The sequence below is a fragment of the Trachinotus anak genome, unplaced genomic scaffold, assembly GCF_046630095.1.
Source record: "Trachinotus anak isolate AG129_WGS33_773 ecotype Australia unplaced genomic scaffold, CSIRO_AGI_Tana_v1 ptg000015l, whole genome shotgun sequence".
In the NCBI taxonomy this organism is placed as follows: Eukaryota; Metazoa; Chordata; class Actinopteri; order Carangiformes; family Carangidae; genus Trachinotus; species Trachinotus anak.
In genome coordinates this window covers 15,804,507-15,823,822 of record NW_027273866.1, presented here as the reverse complement: position 1 = coordinate 15,823,822, position 19,316 = coordinate 15,804,507, and the positions used below count along the sequence as shown (strand labels likewise).

Genomic DNA, 19,316 nt, shown 5'->3' with positions numbered 1-19,316 from the left:
TCCTCAAACATTTGTTTTAGAAACAGACTGAAATAATCTGGCAGATTATTTGCACTTGTTTAATCAAATGAGACTCAACAATAAAACAGACGTAAAGGAAAGAGGGACGGAGATAAGGAGAAAGATAAAGAAAGAGAGAGGAGGATGGCAAGAAAGAAAGAAGAAAAAGAACAGCCGCGGTCTTTCTGACAGAGAAATGCTTTACAGCTGTTGGCATCTGCCACAACATGCCACCATTGCCCCCGAGGGTCTTCTTCACTGGATTATCACGGTTGCCACAGCAACAACGCCACACGCTAACTCTGGGGGGAATTAAAAGAAAGTCTAAAAAAAAAATTAAAAAATAGCCTGAATTACCAGGGGAGAGTGTTACCTCGCCGCTCAGCTGGGAACAGATTCAGATCTTTTACGGCCTCGTTAGTCGGGATGGAAATCCCAGAATCCACCAGTGAGACCGCTCGGCTGGAATCAGCAGCTGCTGTAACGACGCCCGGGACGGCGTTCGTGACAGAGACGACCAGCAGCGTCCCCGCGATCCCCATAAAGGACGTCCTCAGGAGTGGGATGAATTTTATTGGACAATTCCAAACACATTTGGGCGACACTGTAGAAGGAAAACATCACTTCTCCAAAAATAAAAACAATTTTCAGATGATCAGGTTTCCGGTCGTTAACTGGATCGCCATGTTTGACAGATCATCCTCAGAGTGAGAACTTCAGCTCTGATCTGCTCTTTGGGCAGAGAGGTAAAAACAATTTCAGCTAATGATTTTCATTATTGATCTGTCTGACAATCACCTCTTGATTGATAACCTTTTAAAGATATTAGAGATATTACATGGAATGAATTAAAGTGCCGACATCATTGGCTGGTACAGAAAATTCCTGCCTGCTGATACACTGACACTGATGTGATTTGTTAACAAAGAATGATTTTTCATTGATCAGGCTCAGGTAAAACATCTGCTTTTACACAACAATAACAAAAGATGGCGTCACATTAGGAGGTTGGTGATGTTGCTCATGTGCAGTGTTTGATTTACTGCCACATTCTTCATGAGCTTCAGATGATCTTACAGACAATGAGTTAATTTCTGAGGATGCTCTGAGATATTCACAGTGGAGAGCATATTTACACCTTTGACCACAGCTCAGTTTCATTCACAACTTAAACTTTACACAGATGTTTGTTGGCAACTGTTTTACATAAATACATGTAAAATACACCTATTTAGAGTCCTGTATATAAAAGCTTTATATTTAGTTTGTTTACTTTGGTTGGTTTTGTTGTCATTGTGTAGTTGTATGTCTACATTTGTCTTACTGTTCATTTGTCCTCAGCTGTGTATAAAGGTCTCAGTGGTAGTTGTGTTTGTAGCTGTTGCACATCAACACAACTGCAGGCGTTGTGAGATGTGAGACGGGAGGAAACGTACAAATGGGGACGGTCTCTCCTTGACGTCGTTCTCTGTCGTACACGCTGAAATGATGGAAGTAACGATGTGAAGGATTCCAACCACATGGCCGACCAATCATATTGGAAGGTGGGCGTGAGTTTCAGAAATGAACAGCCGCAGCTTCTCCTGACTCTGTTGTCAGAGAGCTGGTTTCAGACGCTGTACACCGACGGCCACAGCCACCAAAACACGAGCACGAGGAGCAGAGAGGTGGTCGGACTGAGAGTTTCTGCCTCTTCACAAACAGCCTGTCAGATGGCAGGAGAGTCGACCAAGGGCACTATCTGATGTTTAATATTTAATAAGCTTACCTAATCACACTCACACCTGGTGTGTGTGTGTGTGTGTGTGTGTGTGTGTGAGAGAGAGAGAGAGAGAGATACTGAGTGGGTGGTCTCTCTGTCATTCTGTGTTTTTGGTTTGTCTGCAGGTCATTTAATGATTTTACATACAAGTGATTCATCATAATATTATCAAGACAGTCTTCTATTATTCTTTGACTTGATCTCTCGTTCTCGTTTTCTCTCTCACTCTCTCTCTCTCACACACACACACACACACACACACACACACACACACACACACACACACACTTTCTCTCTCCGCAGTAGCATCATCTAACTCCTCGGTCAAAGCGGAATAATTGTCAATGAATATTTAACAAGGTTTCAGATGGAGGGATAGACATCATCCTCTCTCTCTCACACTCTCTCACTCACACACACACACACACACACGCACACACACACACACACACACAGTCTCAGTTCTCTGTGATCCAGGCAGAGGTTAGCGATACGGCGTGGTCAGTGGTGCGTACAGCAGCCAGTGGATTAGTGGAGGGGAGATGATGAAGTGCAGAATAAATACTAAATAAACACCCTCTGCTCTCGCTCCACATACAGTAACACCGCTCTGCACCGGCAGCCATTTCTCAGCGGCCATTTTGTGTCCTCCTCGACTCCCACACCACCGACTGGACTCGTTTTTACTGGAGGAGGTCATTAAATTGTAATTAGCCACCAGCGGCATTTGTAATTTTTAGACCGGTGCGGATCTTCCTGAGAGCGGAGAGTTTAAAATATTCAGAGCGGTCTGGTGGAGAGAGTCGTCATGTGTTACAGAGGTTGCAGGTTTAGAGAAATCCTGTTGGAGTGCCCCTGAGCAGGAGGCCAAGACTGGAAACAACTGACAACTGGAGACAACTGACACTCACAGCTTATCAGTCCAACAGAATCCCTCCTCCTCTATGAGTCATCGTGTTCAGCTTGTGTTGAAATGATCTTCAAGGTGTTGATTCAAGTTGAGGATCACTGTGGAGGCTGCAGGTCGTGGCTCTGTTGAACTGTCACAGGCTAAATAAAGTCACTTTCTTCAGCCAAGCTGTGTGCCTGCTGTGAGCTGTGTGCGGTGGCTTTACCAGAGTTTGTTTGATAAAAACACCAGACCACTTAGATAATGTGTGAATTCTTAACTTTCCCTCATGGCGTTACTGCGATATCCCCTTCACAAGGCCAAAAACATGTTTTGTGAGGTCACAGTGACCTTTGACCTTTGACCACCAAAATCTAATCAGTTCATCCCTAAATCCAACGAAGAAATTCCCTCAAGATGTTTCTGAGATTTCGCGTTGATGGAAGAAACAAAACAAGAAAAAAACATAATGCGGCAACATAATGAGCTAAAAATGAAAACCATTATACATCGTTTCATTCTTGTTCATGAAAAAAATATTAATACTCAAGTGCTGTGTTAATTTAGTCTTTAGATTAAAATATATCTTTGTTTTAGTCAAATTTTATCAATTAAAACTTGTTAGTTTCAGTCAGAAATGATAAAAGATTTTTCAACCCTGTTTTTCTACGGAAAAGTTTTAGTCTGATTTTCATGTTGCATTTTAAATTTTAAATTTCTTTTTCTGCACTCTGTCAATAATTCTTTTAGCTGAGGAAAAGTTTGAACACAGACTCTATCAGGACATTTTAATTGTGTTGCTGCTACTTTTGCTGATCTGAATATTTATTGACTTTTTAAATTTGATTTAATGATTTTTAACTATTGCTTAGAAGAAAATAATATAAATATAATTACAGAATTACAGTTTTTTTTTGCATTTGATTTTTTTACTATTATTATTATCTAGAATAAAACAGCTAAAGTAAATTACAGATTTTTTGCATTTAATTTTTTAAATTATTATTATCATTATTTAGAATAAAGTAAATTATAGATTTTCTTTTTCAAACAAAACAAACAGATACAAACTATCTGATGTCTACAATTCCACATCACAATATCAACCTCACATATCTGTCAAATTTTAATAGATACAGAGCTTCATTCCCAAACACCTCCCTCAGTGTTCCTCCTCTCTCTCTCTCTCTCTCTCTCTCATTGTAATCAGCAGCCCTTACAGCCAATCTGCTGGCCATAAACCTGTCTGCAGCCTGATGATGTACGGCTCACAGAATTACCTTATCTGCCTCTGATTTACTGTGCCTCACAGGTAGAGAGACAAAAACAGCCTCCACACCTCCGTCACATCCATCTATCCACCCCTTCATCCCTCCCTCCGCTCATACATCCTGCACAACCCTTTTTTTCTGCTCCTCAATCTCGCTTTTATCACTCTTCTATCAAATCCTCCCGCCTTCCCCTCGTCTTTTGTTCTGATATCTTGTTTCATCTTTTTCTTCGTATCTCCTTCATTCTTCTCTTCTTCTTTTCCACGGTTAAACTTTATTCTATCTCTCCTCCTTGTTTTCATCCTTTAAAACGTTTCTTCGCCTTTACATCTTTCTCTAATCCATGTTCTCCTGTCTCATCCCTCCATCCTTCTCTTCTTCTGCATCCCTCGTTCTGCTAATCTTCCTCTAAACTTTTAGCTATTTTATCATCTCATCTCTTCATCCTTTCCCACTATTCCTTCATCACCTCCATTTTCTTTTTCATCCCCCCATCCACTCCTCTTTATCTTCCACCACCTGCTTGTTTTTCCATTCTTCCTCTTTCATCCCTCTTTCAACACTTACATCCTTCCCACCCTCTTTTTTTCCACCCATTCACCTTCATTCCTTTCTTTTCTCAAATTCTCCTTTTTTTACTCTCCTTCACCCTCCCCCCTTCTTGTTTTATTTTCATCCCATCATCTCAGTATTTCAATCTCTCCATCCCTCTTCTTTTCATTCTCTAACTTCCTTTTCATCTCCTCTCTGTCAGTCTGTCCTCTGATCCTACGCTCTTTTCTTTCTTCCTTCATTTGTCCCTGTCATCTTGATACATATCTCCCTGTTTTTCCTCTCCTCCATCCATTCATCCTGTCCCTCATCCTTCCCTCTGTTCATCCTGCTTTTAATTTTTCATCCCCTCTTCCCTTCAACAATCCATTTCCTACTTCTCTCTCTCCCCTCTGTCCATCCATTATCTGTTCCGTTACTTTCCTTCCTTCTTCCCTCCTCCGTCCTTCACTCTCTTCGTCTGCTCAGTAAACATGAAAAAAAAAAGGATCTGTCTGTCGTTTTCAGGCAGGAATCAGTCATAACAAACAGGGATAATATGGATAAACACTTTCTAAAGCAGCATCAGAGAGTGTAAAACACACACACACACACACACACACACACACACACACACACACACACTCGCTCTCTCTTCATTGTGATTCATTATTTCTTCAAAAAAAATCATCACAAGAACCAGACAACAACGACAAGACAAAGAATCAAAGTAAAATAAGAAGAAAACACGCACACACTCACTCATACACACTACTCATTCACAAACTGACAGCAAGACAGAAATGTGCACACACGTGCACACACACACACACACACACACACACACACACACACACACACACAAAGTCAGCATCAGACTCTGTGGTAGTAATTACAGCCTACAGTGGTCCTTGTTGCCTTTTATTTAAGAACAAGATGGAGAATCTTTGATCAGAAACTGAGAGAGAGAGAGAGAGAGAGAGGGCATGTGTGTGTGTGTGTGTGTGTGTGTGTGTGTGTGTGTCTTTGCGCAGTAAGTGTGTGCGCCTGGATATATGAATACAAATGAGTGAAATGATATCAAAATGTGGTTTTGATTGTGTGGCTTTGAGAGCACAGAGGGGGAGGGGGGATGTAATTAAGTCACCAGGAGGACAGTTTGCGTGTGTTTGTGTGTGTGTGTGTGTGTGTGTGTGTGTGTGTGTGTGTGTTTGAGAGCGAAAAAGAGAGTCCGTCTGCTCATGAGTGTTTGTGTTTTAATAGTGTTTATTCTTTGTGTCCTTGCATAGATGCATTCATTTGTATTCATGTGTCAGTCCATATGTCCACGGCAGTCTTCATCCAACTCCTCCTCCAACCTGAACAACCAACAACCCTCTGATGTGACCCACAGCACTGTCTACTGAAATGGTGACAGAGGCAGGCGAACCAGACCTTGGTTGTCATAGTTACAATAATAAACACGCAGACTTTACCAACAGCAGCGTAACTTCCTTTGTAACCATGGTTATTATACTTAGAGGCATGGTTTGGTCAGGTTCAGGAAAAGATAGTGATTCGGGTTAAAATAAGTAATTCCTCAACATTAGGCGATCTTTGTTGTCATGGTTACAATAATAACAGTGAACGGTCATGGATAATAGAAACAACATAAACTGCTACTGTCACATGGGAATCGAACACCGCTCTCCTGTGTCATATTCATCCATCCACCCCAACCTCCTCCTGACGTGGACTTTGTTGCTCTATAAACTACGTCACCGCACTTTTCCCTTTGCTCCTGTCATCATCACTATGACCACTAGATGTCGCCTAGCAACAGAACCTAACTACGGGTCATAGTAACCTGCTGACAGACGACCTGTGGCTCGTTTTTCACAGGACAGTCTCCTTTATTCTACAGAAGAAGGAATGAAATGTGACGACTCCAATGCTCCAGCTTGATTTCCTCTCACCCTCCTTCCCTCACTACCTTTCCAGTGATGAAACTACACACTTGAACATCCACAGCAAAACACAACCACACAAAAATACAAGTTTCACCTTTGCATTTAACCACTAAAAAAGAAGCTGGAGGAAAAATATCAAAACTTTTTTTTTCTCCACCAGTCCGTCAAAGTGTCAAGCCGAAGGAAGCAAACTCATCTCTCTGCTCTCCAGGCGTCGGGCTCCACTGCTCTGCCGCCGTCACCGCCACTTTCCCACAACTTTCATCAAACTGAAATACTTCCTCTAATAATCACCATGTCTGCCATGTCCATGTTTAACAAGGTAATGTGACACAAACCATCTGTGACTTCAAAAAAAAAAAAAAGAAAAAAAGAAAAAAAAAGAAAAGCACCCAACTTTACATATTCACTTTTACCATCCACGTAATTAAATATTTGAAAAATATCAGGAATGGAAAATTAAAACAGAAAAAGCCTGCCGCCACCACTATCAATTTATTCCCTCTCTCAGAGTGCATTAGAAACGTCAGATTGCCGTTGGCAAAGACACAGAAAGAGCTCGGTGTTTTTTTTTTTTTTTTAAACTCACTTTATAAATTACATTTTGGAGTGCTTTGGCATGCTAATACCTGCTGCCACGGAGAGCAGACAGCGTTAATTATTTCTTATTGGGATCGGCGGCGATTATTTGCATATTTCATTTAGCTGTTATAGATGTTGCAGGTTGGAGGGAGGAGAGCGAGGTGTGTGAGGTGGTTTTCACTTTGTGTCTCACCAACTTTTGGATGGAAAAAAAAAGAAAAAGAGATGGATTCACTGACCGTATGTGTTTGGAGGAGCATTAATTTAGACTGATTTCAGTCATTTCCATGAGCCACGGCAGATTATTGTTGATAATTAACAACATTAGCTTTCAATATCACGCAGGCTCTGATGCAAAAAGGTCAAAAAACAGTTTTAAGAACCTCAGCGTGTTCGACTTTGTTTGGCTAAAACATCAATTATGACATTATTTGTACTCAATTGGCTTCATGAGGACAACATCGGCAGAAAGTCAAACATTTTAAGAGCTAAATGGGGAAACTGACGACTCATTTACACTTAACATGTTGAAACTCACTTTATGAATAAACATCTATCTTCAGAGGAAATGCAAAGCTGGAACGGACACAGCATCAGAGGAAAAGTGCATTTAAAGACTATGTTGTATGTTGGTATTTAAAGGTCCACACAGTCTAAAGGTAGATGTCCATGTGTTTGTGATTATTGTATTGTATTGTGACTATATTAATACTGTGAAAGTATCAAAGCCTCAGTCCACAGAGAAATGCACACAGCCTGTATTCAGAAACTGAGCCTTAAAACCAGCCGTCAGGACTTCTGGAACTTTGTGATGTCACAACAAAGCAGTCACCACCCTAAGCCACACCCCAAGCCCCGCCCACCTGGACCCACCATCCAACTTTGCAGGATTTGGTTTTTCTGTTTACCTGAAATCTGCTATATTTTTATTGGGTCACTCAGAAAACAGTCATCCAATAAGCAAACATTAAGTCTTTTTCTTAGTGCTTGGTATTAGTACATCTCTTTTATATTTTCCTGATTGGATTTTCTATTTTGGTAAAAGCCTAAAAAAAAGTATTTTTTTTTAATAAGACATCAAAATTTTTACAAATATTTTATTTTAATTTTCCTTTCATTTAGATTCATTTTATTGCAACAGACAGGAGGTGTATATAACATAAATACTTCACTTATTTGTCTTTACCTGTGTCAGAATCAGACGTCTAACGACGTCTCTGGACAGCTGTTGGTGGCCAAAATCTAAAAAGCTAAATTAAACAAATTACAGCAGAAATGAAAAGGATAACGACATGTTAATAAATGGGTCCCTCCTTTTTTCCCCACAGTCATTAAAGGGGACTAAACCAATCATAATAGCACCTTCACATTACTTTTAATGATGAACTACAAATGTATATGTTCTTTTTTTGATATTGGATGGCTGCCAAATACACCACATTCAGCATCAGGCTGAATCTCTTTCATAATGAATTCTATCTAATTTTTCTAACTGCTGCAGCCATAAAGACTGAATGCATATATAATTGACCTTATTTTATATGTTATAGAGACATTTAAGTTGAATATCAGAGTTCAGTATGTTAAATATCTTGATACTTTATGCATAAATGAATCCCTGATCCAGCAAACTTTCATCTTTTGATTTATTTTAAATAAGTAGCCTACAGTGTTGTTGATGTGAAACTTATTGCTGCTGTTACAGTGTGTCACTGTCTGTAACATAAAAGCCCTGAAGCTGCACACGCTGAGTTTTATCACTTTCAAATGACCCGAAAATGCAGCTTCGCGGATCTTAAACCAGGGATTAACACCAACACTGAGATTTTTTTTTAACACAAACTATCTTGATAGAGTGTCACCGCGTGGTTAAACTAACTCCCCAAAACTTCCCAACTTTAATCTTAATTTATGCAAAGTGCTGTGTGGTGGAGCTCCGCGAGCGGGACGAGCCGTCTGATTGGCTCTATCAGGTATCAGGCAGGAGTCCAACACTCGGTAATTTGATTTAAAAAACTCGTAATAACCTGAGGTCAATATTTAAATCACTCAGAGGGGGAGCCGCTCTGCGTGTTCAGGATGCTTCAATCTCCACGCTCAGAGTCAACTGGCCCCGGATCTCTATCACCTTCACTCCTCTATTCCTCCTCTACGCTTTCTTCTTCTTATCGAACCTTTTCCTCATTTTATCCTCCTCTCCTTTCCTTACTCCTTTCCATGTGTCCTTCCTCCCGTTCTCCTCACAAAAAAAATTTCTAAACAGTTCAGTGTTTCTTCTCAGACTTGATGCTCTTATATTTGTAATTATATTAAAATAAAAATGGAGTCTGGTGTCTCTAAAAATTGACACTTATTTCAATGTCAAAGCAATAAATGAATATTTTCTTTAGTAGTTTCTTTGTAGAAAAATATGGCAAATATTGTCTCATCTTAACCCCAAATATATTAACCAAGACTATAAGGAAGAACTGCTGTGAAAAGTGACCTTTGTGGTGCGTTCAATGACAATCCTACGATTGGAGACTTGGCTGCCAAACAAACATCTGAAATCTGAAACAATGAGTCAATTCATTGATAAACAAAACATTAATCATCAAAATCAATTTCTAATTTGTTGTTTTCTTTGTTTGATGTGACTGTGAGTTGAATATCTTCTGACAAATGGCGTCACCTGACAGAGATTTTTCTGACACTTGGGGCTGAACGATTAATTTAAAAAAATATATGTATTGCTGTATCTCCCATGAAATCCATGTAAAAAAGGATGAACAGACACAGACATTGTACAAATACCATATTTTGTATTTTCAGAGGCCATCTGCCAGAAACTTATAAACTACTACATTTTTAAAAGAAAAACAATGTCTTGATGCCACAATGCAGAAACACAAACATAAACCAAGCTGGAAACTCATGGACTTTGAGTCGTGTTCGAGAGAGTCTGTGTTTACTTTACTGACATTCAACTGAGACTAAAATGTCCTGACTGTAACTAGGGAGACCCTGAACATCTCCCAACAGCTTCAACACAGCAAAACACTTCACTTGAAAATACATCAACAGTGAACATATTTCAGGCCACAATTCCCTTAAAATGTTTCTGACTCAACAAAACTGAAGGATATAAATGTAATTAGTAGAAGACGGGTTAACATTTGGGAAGTTGGAGCATCATTGAACGCCTCTCACCTGTTCTCCATCTTTTTCTCTCCCTCTTTCTTTTACCCTGATTCCTCCTCTCGTCACCCAACCCCACCTTATTCCATTCTTCCTTCGTCCTTACCTCCCTCTCTGTGGTCCCCTCCCCCCTCCTCTCTGTGTCCCCCCTCCCCTCCCTCCCTCCCTCCTCGTCTGTGTGGTCTGTAGGGTGAAATAGAGGCCTGAGGCCAACAAGCTGTCTCCACCAGCTACACCGATAAGACACACACACACACACACACAGTCAGAGTCACCATACAAGTGCCAACAGTCACAATCACAAATGTACAAGTGCCTCATCCACACACACACACACACACACACACACACACACACACAACGTTGTTCACCTCGCCTCAGACTGTGAGAAGTGCCACCTGAGAGGTCACTTATCACTTCTTACCTGAGAATTTCTCTCTCTCTCACGCACGCACGCGCACACACACACACACACACACACACACACAGACACACAAACTTATAAACAGACAGAAAACACTACATGTGCTCTGTGTGTGTCCAAAATTTTGATACACAGCTCTTTAAGTGTGCACATGGGACTATATGTACACCTGTATGTGTGTGTGTGTGTGTGTGTGTGTGTGTGTGTGTGTGTGTGTGTGTGTGTGTGTGTGTGTGTCGTGTGCTCAGGGCTGTTTGGTTCAGCCCTCTAACAGGATTTGTGTCCCCCGTGTCCAAAGGAACATGGTTTAATCTCGACCCATCACCTCTCCTCCACCTCACCCTCCATGACACGCCCCGACCCCCCCGACCCCCGGGGAAACTGGTACGTTCCAGATTCTTGGAAAGAAAATAATATATATGAAATATACAGTGAGGCTTGATTCTGTGTATGTGATATCTCAGGAGGGGAGTTTGTTGTCCTGATACAGGAAATTAAACAGACCTGAGATAAAGATATAAAAAATATATTAAGATTAAGGAGAGATGAAAAATGTATTTATAAATATTTAAAAACACGAGTTGTTTTAATCACATCTCAATTACTTGTTCCACAGTTTTGCTCTTCTTCAGTTGACTCTAAGAAATGTTACTTATTTATTATCTTGTTACGGTGGATTTGATATTTTTGGGGGGTTGCTGATGATAAAGAGCAACAGGACACGCGTAGATACAGATCTGAATTATTATATTGTTATTAAAAGTCCCTGTGTATCATGTGTTACACAACTCGACCAGTGTTTGTCCCCTCTGAGTGTTTTCTTCTAGTATTTTTAAACGGTTCCCCAGAAACCCTCTAAAGAACATACGTGTGTCAAACTTTGGACAAAACCAGAGGCAAAATGTTTTTAAACGACATTCATGAAGCAGTGTTTTGAAAACGCATTTGATTGAAGCTTCAGGAGATAAAAACTTGAACTAATGAATTAGAATTGAACAGATTGATCCATTTCAAGTAAATAACAATTTTTCTCAACATTTCATTTACTGAGGGAACATTTCTCCAGATGTGAACATACTTTGTTCTTGTCAAATTTCCCTCACATCTGTAATATATCGTCTGTCCAAACATGATGACAGTTTTATAACATCTGAGAGATGAAACTCCAGAGAGATTCAGATTCAGTGGCTGTCACTGAACACATCCATTCACCTTTTCAGTGTGTGTGTGTGTGTGTGTGTGTGTGTGTGTTACGAGACCAGTCCAATCCCCTGTAATGTGACAGACAAATCCCACTAAGCTGTTAAATATTACACTGCTATCACACTCGTATTAAACACCTTTCCACCTCTCACACTCCCTCTCTTTCTGCGTTCACTCACTCTGCCAACACACACACACACACACACACACACACACACACACACACACACACACACACACTCACACACACACTCTCACACTCAACCTTAACCTTCATCTTCAATATGCAACAAAACACTACAGATGTCACTTGAAAATCTTCACACATGCACAACAAATCTTTAAAATGCAGCAACACACTGCAGAAGTCACATAACACAATATTCTCATACGACACAAACACACACACACATAAAGCCTTTTAGTGTGTCTGAACACATCCAGCGACGTGTGTGTGTGTCCTAATCCCCGGTGTTGGCCGTCTTGTCAGAGCGTTATATTTGCTGGTATCAGTGTATCTTCTCCTCGCTGCCTAATCCCACCACCCCGGCTCTGATATTTCCTGACATTTACATGAATCGCCCCTCTCCAGACGGACGGACAGAGAGAAAGAGGGAGGGAGGGAGGGTTAGGGGGAGAACAGGAAGAAGGAGAGAGAAACTGAGGATGAATGGAGGGGTGGGGAAGCAGGGAAAGGCACAAGATGAGAGAAAGGACAATATAAAGGGTTTAAACTGAAGGGAAAGTGCAGCAGAGGGATGGATACCAGGATTGAAGGATGGAAGGATGAAGGGAGAAAGAGAGAAACAAATGAGGGAAGAGAAATGTGTGGGAAAGAAATGAAGGAAAGAGTGATAAGGAAGGGAGGAAGTAGACAAGAAAAGAAAGAGTTGATAAAAGGAAGAAAGAGGGAATGGTGAAGGTGGGATGGAGGAAGTAGAGAAAGAAGAGATTGATAGAAGAGGTAGAGAAAGGGCAAAGATGGAGGGATGATGATGGATAGATGGAGAAAACAGGTTAGGAATGGATCAGGGAGGGCTGATACAAAGAAAATGGAGAGACAAAGAAAGACATAAAAAGGAGAAATAATGGGGAGAAATAAGGGTGGATGGATGGATGGATGGATGGCAGACAGATACTGGAGGGTTAGGATGTAGGGATGGATAGACAAATATAGATGAATAACAGAGTGAAAATCTAGATAGATAGATGTGGAAAGGATTAGTGATAGTGAAAAAGAAGAAATGAGAGAAAGAATGGGAGGGGGGGGTTTGCACTTCCCTCCATCCCAAAATCAGTCAACCTAGGGGAAACACTGTGCAGGATGAGGAGGCTGATGGATAATTCTGTCTTTCTGCCACATCTTTTAACATCTTTAATTTATCCTTTTCATTTCTCTACCTTCCGCCGTGAGAAGAAAAAGGAACGAGAGTGAAAGTCAAAAGAAGGACGGACGAACGTCACGGGACAGAAGACGACAGGAAAGTCTCAGTGTCAGCGACATATGTTAACACCAATAACAACAAGCTCTTATGAGCACCTGGAGACACACACACACACAATATTACTCTTTGGAGGCTCGTTAAGGCCCAGCCTGAATGAGTGACCTGACACCACACCTGTTGTTGCTAGGCGACCACGTCAGCCGTGCATTAACAGGAGGGAGGAGGTTAAGGATGTTCAAGAAAGACTGAAGTGAATCCAAAATCAACAAAAGATCAGACGACAAAACAAACTCAACAAAGGCTCCATTTATTTCACATCACTGATGAAGACTGTGAGATGAAAGCTCCAAAAGAAGCTGGTAAGTGGACCTTTAGGTCTTAAAGGTGCTATAGCAGATACTGAAGTCGCATGTCAACGCATCCATCTCCATGACAACGGATGCAAATAAAGACCGTTAGCAGTTTCCCAGCAGGGAGAGTTTGAGAGTGGGTTCAGGGCTGGAGCCTGATCTTGTTTCGACAGCAAAAGAACCAGATCCTAGAACCAAAAAACAGCCTACAGCAGGGACTGGGGGCGGGACTATCAGGTCCAGCAGGACCAAATCAAACTTTGTGACCGCCATTAAAAAAAAACAAAAAACTGACCTAGCGTAGCATCTAATCTGCCTCGTCCGAAAAGGAAGAAGGGAGCTTAAGTGTGGACGTGATATCGGAGCAAAATGCCTGTAAAGAGTTGATGCAGTCGCCATTTTTGTTGTTGTGCTTGGCGCTAGTGTTGCTGGGAACGCGAACGACTTAAACAATGATGTAACAACGTGGCTCTGTGGTGGAAAAGCAAACCAGTTCTTAAAAGGTTCAGAACTAACCCAGATCGAGCATCAAGTTTGTGTTGGTGGAAAAGGGGGTACATTTGTTTCAGTTGTAAGCTCCGTGAAAGGCAACTTTGATGTGTGAAATTTCAGCTTGACTGACTTTGTCTTGATTTAATCCACTGATTATTTGAACCTACAGATGAAAAACGACTGGCACCAAAACCATCTCTGTGTCCCAAAACACAAGAGCTAGCTTTGTCCAGGTTCTTGAACTTTGTGTCCATTAAAATAATACGTGGTAATGAATCACAAATTAAGTTGTCATAATGTAGGAGGTGACAGGAAGTTGGTTTCTTCAAAAATATCTTATCGAGAATGGATTTAAAACCTGTCATGATGAAGTAGAAGTATGTCGGCCATGTTTGTTAGAAGGGCCAGAAGTGCAGTAACATAATGTACATTTGTTCAGTTTTCATTTTCACACACTTGAGTCATTTAATCCTCCATCAGTACTCTTGTTTTCCATCCTTAATTCCTTGTTAATGTGTTTCGGTGTCTATTCAACATTTCTGTCGTCTACTGTTCGACAAGTGTTGTATAAAGTTAAGTAATATTATCAGTGCTATCATCATTAACCACGCCTGATAACCTATTTAGATAAATGTGTCCAAACACATTATATATTCAGCAGTGGGGGCACCAGCAGCCTGCAGAGCTGCAGTCACATTCAGTAAATTGCATGCTAACTATCTCAGAGCCTGGTGTGAAATATGTCATTTGCCTCTGCTCTTAATTGCACTAAAAATGAAGATTAAGAGGATGAATTATTGATACAAGTTGGTATTTAATCTTTTGTAATGAATAGTGGATCTGCTGGTTATAAATATTGTACGAGGCTTCATAATTTGATAAATTTATTCCAATTTGCCCTTTATTTTGCCCTTTAGTCAAGGTTACATTCATTTAAACACACACACACAAAGATATGGAGATGCTAATAGATGCTCACAAGCCTGCACTGACAATACACACACACACACACACACACACACACACACACACACACACACAAATGAACTGCAGTGTATTTACCTGCACCTCTGCCCTTGGTCATTCTTGTTTCATCTTTTTTTACCAAGGTCCGTAAACACACACATAAACATGATGCCCTTGGTTGACCTTGCAGTCTGCCCCCCCCCACCCCCCACCTCAGTGTCTGTGGCAGTAATTAGGCCATGCATCTGATTGTCATTAAAGAGCACTAGCAGATAATGAACACACAGTAAAGCCACGTTCAGGGATTTTTTTACTGCACAAATTACTGTTTATTTCCTCCATAACATCATCAAGCTGCCTGACGGCTCTGAACGGAGCTTCACACTCAAAGACACGGAGGCGTCTTGTGGTTAAAAAGCTGCAAATGGTCCTTAATGAAACACCAAAACCAACGAGCAGGACACTGCAGCTTAATGCTAAAAACAAAGGTTTTTAAAACAGACAAAGATCTGTGATCATCTTATTTTTCTTTTAACAAAAACTAAACTAAAAAGTGAAAAACAAAGTGATATTGACAAGAAATACTTGTGTGCATGATGCGCTGAGACAGGACAAGTTTTCACAGATTTCATAGTTGCGACTAAAATATGTGCTGGACATGTAAAATCCTCAAATTCCCAACAGTCACTGTTCTCAGGTGACCACAGGTTCAGGTTACCAGACAACCAGTGATTGATGATTTGACCTGGACAAATACTTGATTTGAAACTTTCCCCGTCAGTGACACTGGGGGCTGTTTTTTCTGTTAAACTGAATCCTGACTTGAGATTTTCTCAAATTACTTGTCTTGAATAACCTAAGTCCTGGCTTCTAATCTGGCTCAACTTCATCTTTTTCGTCTTGGACTTGAAACTCGACTTGGACCTGAGTTAGACTTGTCTTAAATGACTTGAGACTTGACTTGGATCCAGAATAACTCGAGACCTGACTCAGTTTGTGCTTAATAGCTGCAGGACTTGTGTCGAATAACCTGAGCCCAGACTTAAATCTTAACTTGGACTCGTCTTAAATGACTCAAGACTCATTTTTACTTACTAACCTGAATTTAACATGGACTTAAAATGACTTGCACCCTGACTTGGATTTGGACCAGAATTATGTGAGTCCAGAACTGACCTTGTCCAAACACGTCTCTGGTCACCACTGAACACACAGGAAGTTACTCTGGCTGTTAGCTCCTGCAGAGGGAGCATCTTGCAGGTTTTGTACTTCACTCTTAGTTTGGGTTCATTGTTCATGAGCTGAATAATTTAGAATACTAGAGAAGAATGTGAGACATGTTGTGTTGCCGCTGTTTGTGTGTGTTTGTGCTGTGAAGCAGCGAACAGAAATAATTCAGCAGGTTCACACCTCAGTTTGTTGTTTGGAGGTTTTACGGATCAAAGCTTTAAGTGCAGAGGGAGATTCACACAGATAATGAATGGACTGTTAATGTGCTGCGGCCAGGCAGCTAATGGACACACATACACACACACACACAACACTGATACACACAAACACAAAAATACACTATAAGACATGCACACACACAGAGACACAGACACAAAGGTGGTAGCTGGCTAATGGCTGTTACTGTTGACTGATCACAGTGATCAAACTGCTGCAGCTCTAATTGCAACTAAACAATGTGAAAACAACCAGAGTCAGGTCGGCTGGAGGAAGACGAGGAGGAAGAGAGGAAGAGAGGAGGGCAGAGGGGAAGAGGAGGGGAGAGGAATAGGTGAAAACAAAAAATTTAAGTGATGAAATGAGACAGAGGATAAGAAATCAGGCAGGAAAATCTGAAGAAAAATAGATGGACGGAGGAAGTAAGGATAGATGCAAGGAGGGAAGGAGTGACTGAAGAAATGAAGGAGGGAGGCAATGATTCAAGAGGGAAAGAATGAGGGTAGAAAAACCGGAGAGAAGTAAGGATGAAAGAAACAAACATGCAAATGTACATGTGGAGAAAGAAGAGGTGAAAGAAATTCCTAAAAAATTATTTACTAAAAGAAATAAAACTAAAAATAGTGAAAAGTGAAACAAGCACACACACACACACACACACACACACACACACAAAGACAGCAACAGTAACAAGATGTGAATGACAGGACTGTCACAATGAGAGAGAGAGAGAGAGAGAGAGAGACAAAGGGAGATTACATCTAATTAACCAAGTCCAGCCAATTAACCAGCAGCCAATGAGAAATGAGAAACCAATCAGGATGTTAATTGGCAGCCGATACAAACAATACAAAGAAATTTACAAAGCACTATGGGTAAGTGTGTGTGATTGATTTGATGTGAGCTTGTGTGTGTGTGACAGAGAGAGAGAGGGGGGATAACAGGGATCATCACAGAGGAAATGGATGGATATGAACCAAAGAATAAAAGACAAACAAAAAACAGATGAACAGAATAACAGAAAGATTCAAAGCCAAACAGAAAATAAAAACCACCAGTTTCTTTTTTTTACCTTGAGGCCGTCTGCCGGGCACGGAGCCTGCCGACTGGCTGACGGGTCCATCGAGGCCATGAAGAGCTCGTGTGATTGGCTGGTGTAGAAGAGGCGGGCCTGGACGCAACGGAGGGCGCGGAGCATCCAGCCATGTTGGCGCCGGATCTGCCGCTGTAGCTGATCCCATTGGCTGGAAACCATATGAAGGATATCCTTCAGACCTGCAGGGCGAGAAACACAGAGATGAGACAGAGAGAGAGAGATACTGAGAGACAGAAACTCTTTGGTTAATCCAGAAATCAAAGTTTTTCATTTTTAATGTCTGAACAGAAGAAAAGTTACAAACTTGTTGTCACCGTCTTATATTATTTATTATTATATGTTATATTAAATGTTTTATTGTCAGCCCAACTTCAAACTCACACTAGCTCTCTGTGCTACCTGCTCTACTGCTGCAGTTGTTGGTCACTGGTCGTAAATAAAGATGGACGCCGCCTCTGTGACGTCAGCCACAGGTTTCTGAAGAGTGGTCATTAGAGGATCTGCAGGTTTTATCACTTCAGCGTTGGCTTCATTTTTCACCATAATCTTAGATCACATATTTACTGTCTGAACTTTTTTCCCAGACTGCATCTAAACTCTTGTTTTATTGTTTTAGCTTATTTTAGTCTTCTTAATGTTACTAAATGTCCTGCAACCTTCTTTGCTCTATTAGAGCATTTGTTCATTGTTGTTACCTGGTTTTCAGTTTGGTTTATTTGTGCTGAAACTTGTGATGCTGCCATCCTGGACACCTCAATGAGATTTATCTGGTTAAATAAATAATACTTACCAAAATTTAAAAGCATCCAGTACGGACTGTGTGAAATGTTATTCATTATAACATTCTATCTATCGATAATACATCTCATCCTTTCATCTGAATGTAATAATGATAATGGAAGAAATCATGGGTTGAAAGTTGCTGTTTTCTGGAGACTGTACCTGGACAGGGTTTCATCACTACACAGCTCTTTCACATGGTTCCTGAAGTTACAGGTTAGTATTTTCTTTCCTCCCAAACCTGATGTCATAACCAATATCAGACTAGTGTCTTAACGCTGAATAAATGTCCACATTCACAAAAAGAGCAGAATCTAAGGCCTGGGCCTAAACACAACCTCAGTACGTTAACGTGTTACTGACAACAATCATTTCAATGAAGATAATCTTGATTTAGCAGCTCTTTCTAATCCAAACTACAATCATCAGGTTAACCAAGTTATTCTAACCACAACTCTGTCTCTCTGTCTTCTCTCTCTGGCTGCAAAGATTTGTGAAAATATAAAATTATAGTGAATGTTTCTTTCCCTGCCGTCCAGTTTCTGCCCACTGGCGTTTCTCTCTGCTTTTCTATGTCTCTCTCTCCATCTCCTCCTTCATCTTTATCTCTCTCTGTCTCTCTTTCTCTCTCGCTGCGTTCATACCAGTTCTCCTCTCTGAAGGTCACTCTGTTAATCCTAATATTAATAATGAATGGAACAGAGTTGGGGCTCGGTTATGGCCACCTGTGTGTGCTTCAGTGTGTATCCACTCGTGTGTGTGTGTGTGTGTGTGTGTGTGTGTGTGTGTGTGTGTGTAGGGGGAGTGAATGAATATGAATATGCGTGTGTGTGTGTGAGTGTGTGTACCTGATTGGTGGGAGGAGATGACGGCAAGCAGCGCCCTCCCTTCCTCCATGATGCTCTCCTTCAGAGCGCTGTGACTGTCCACGTTCAGCTTGAAACTCTGAAACA

At 40.9% G+C, this 19,316-nt stretch overlaps 1 protein-coding gene across 3 annotated transcripts in view; it reads right to left on the bottom strand.

Moving 5' to 3' along the window:
* Positions 1-19,316, bottom strand: part of akap6 (A kinase (PRKA) anchor protein 6) — a 193,083-nt gene that overhangs the window by 101,243 nt on the left and 72,524 nt on the right. For all 3 annotated transcript variants that reach the window (XM_071498843.1, XM_071498845.1, XM_071498844.1), the window contains exons 14-15: positions 19,212-19,308; positions 17,560-17,762 (exon numbers count right to left, since the gene is read on the bottom strand). In XM_071498843.1, coding sequence (XP_071354944.1) covers positions 17,560-17,762; positions 19,212-19,308 — 300 coding nt within the window. The remainder of the gene's footprint in view (positions 1-17,559; positions 17,763-19,211; positions 19,309-19,316) is intronic.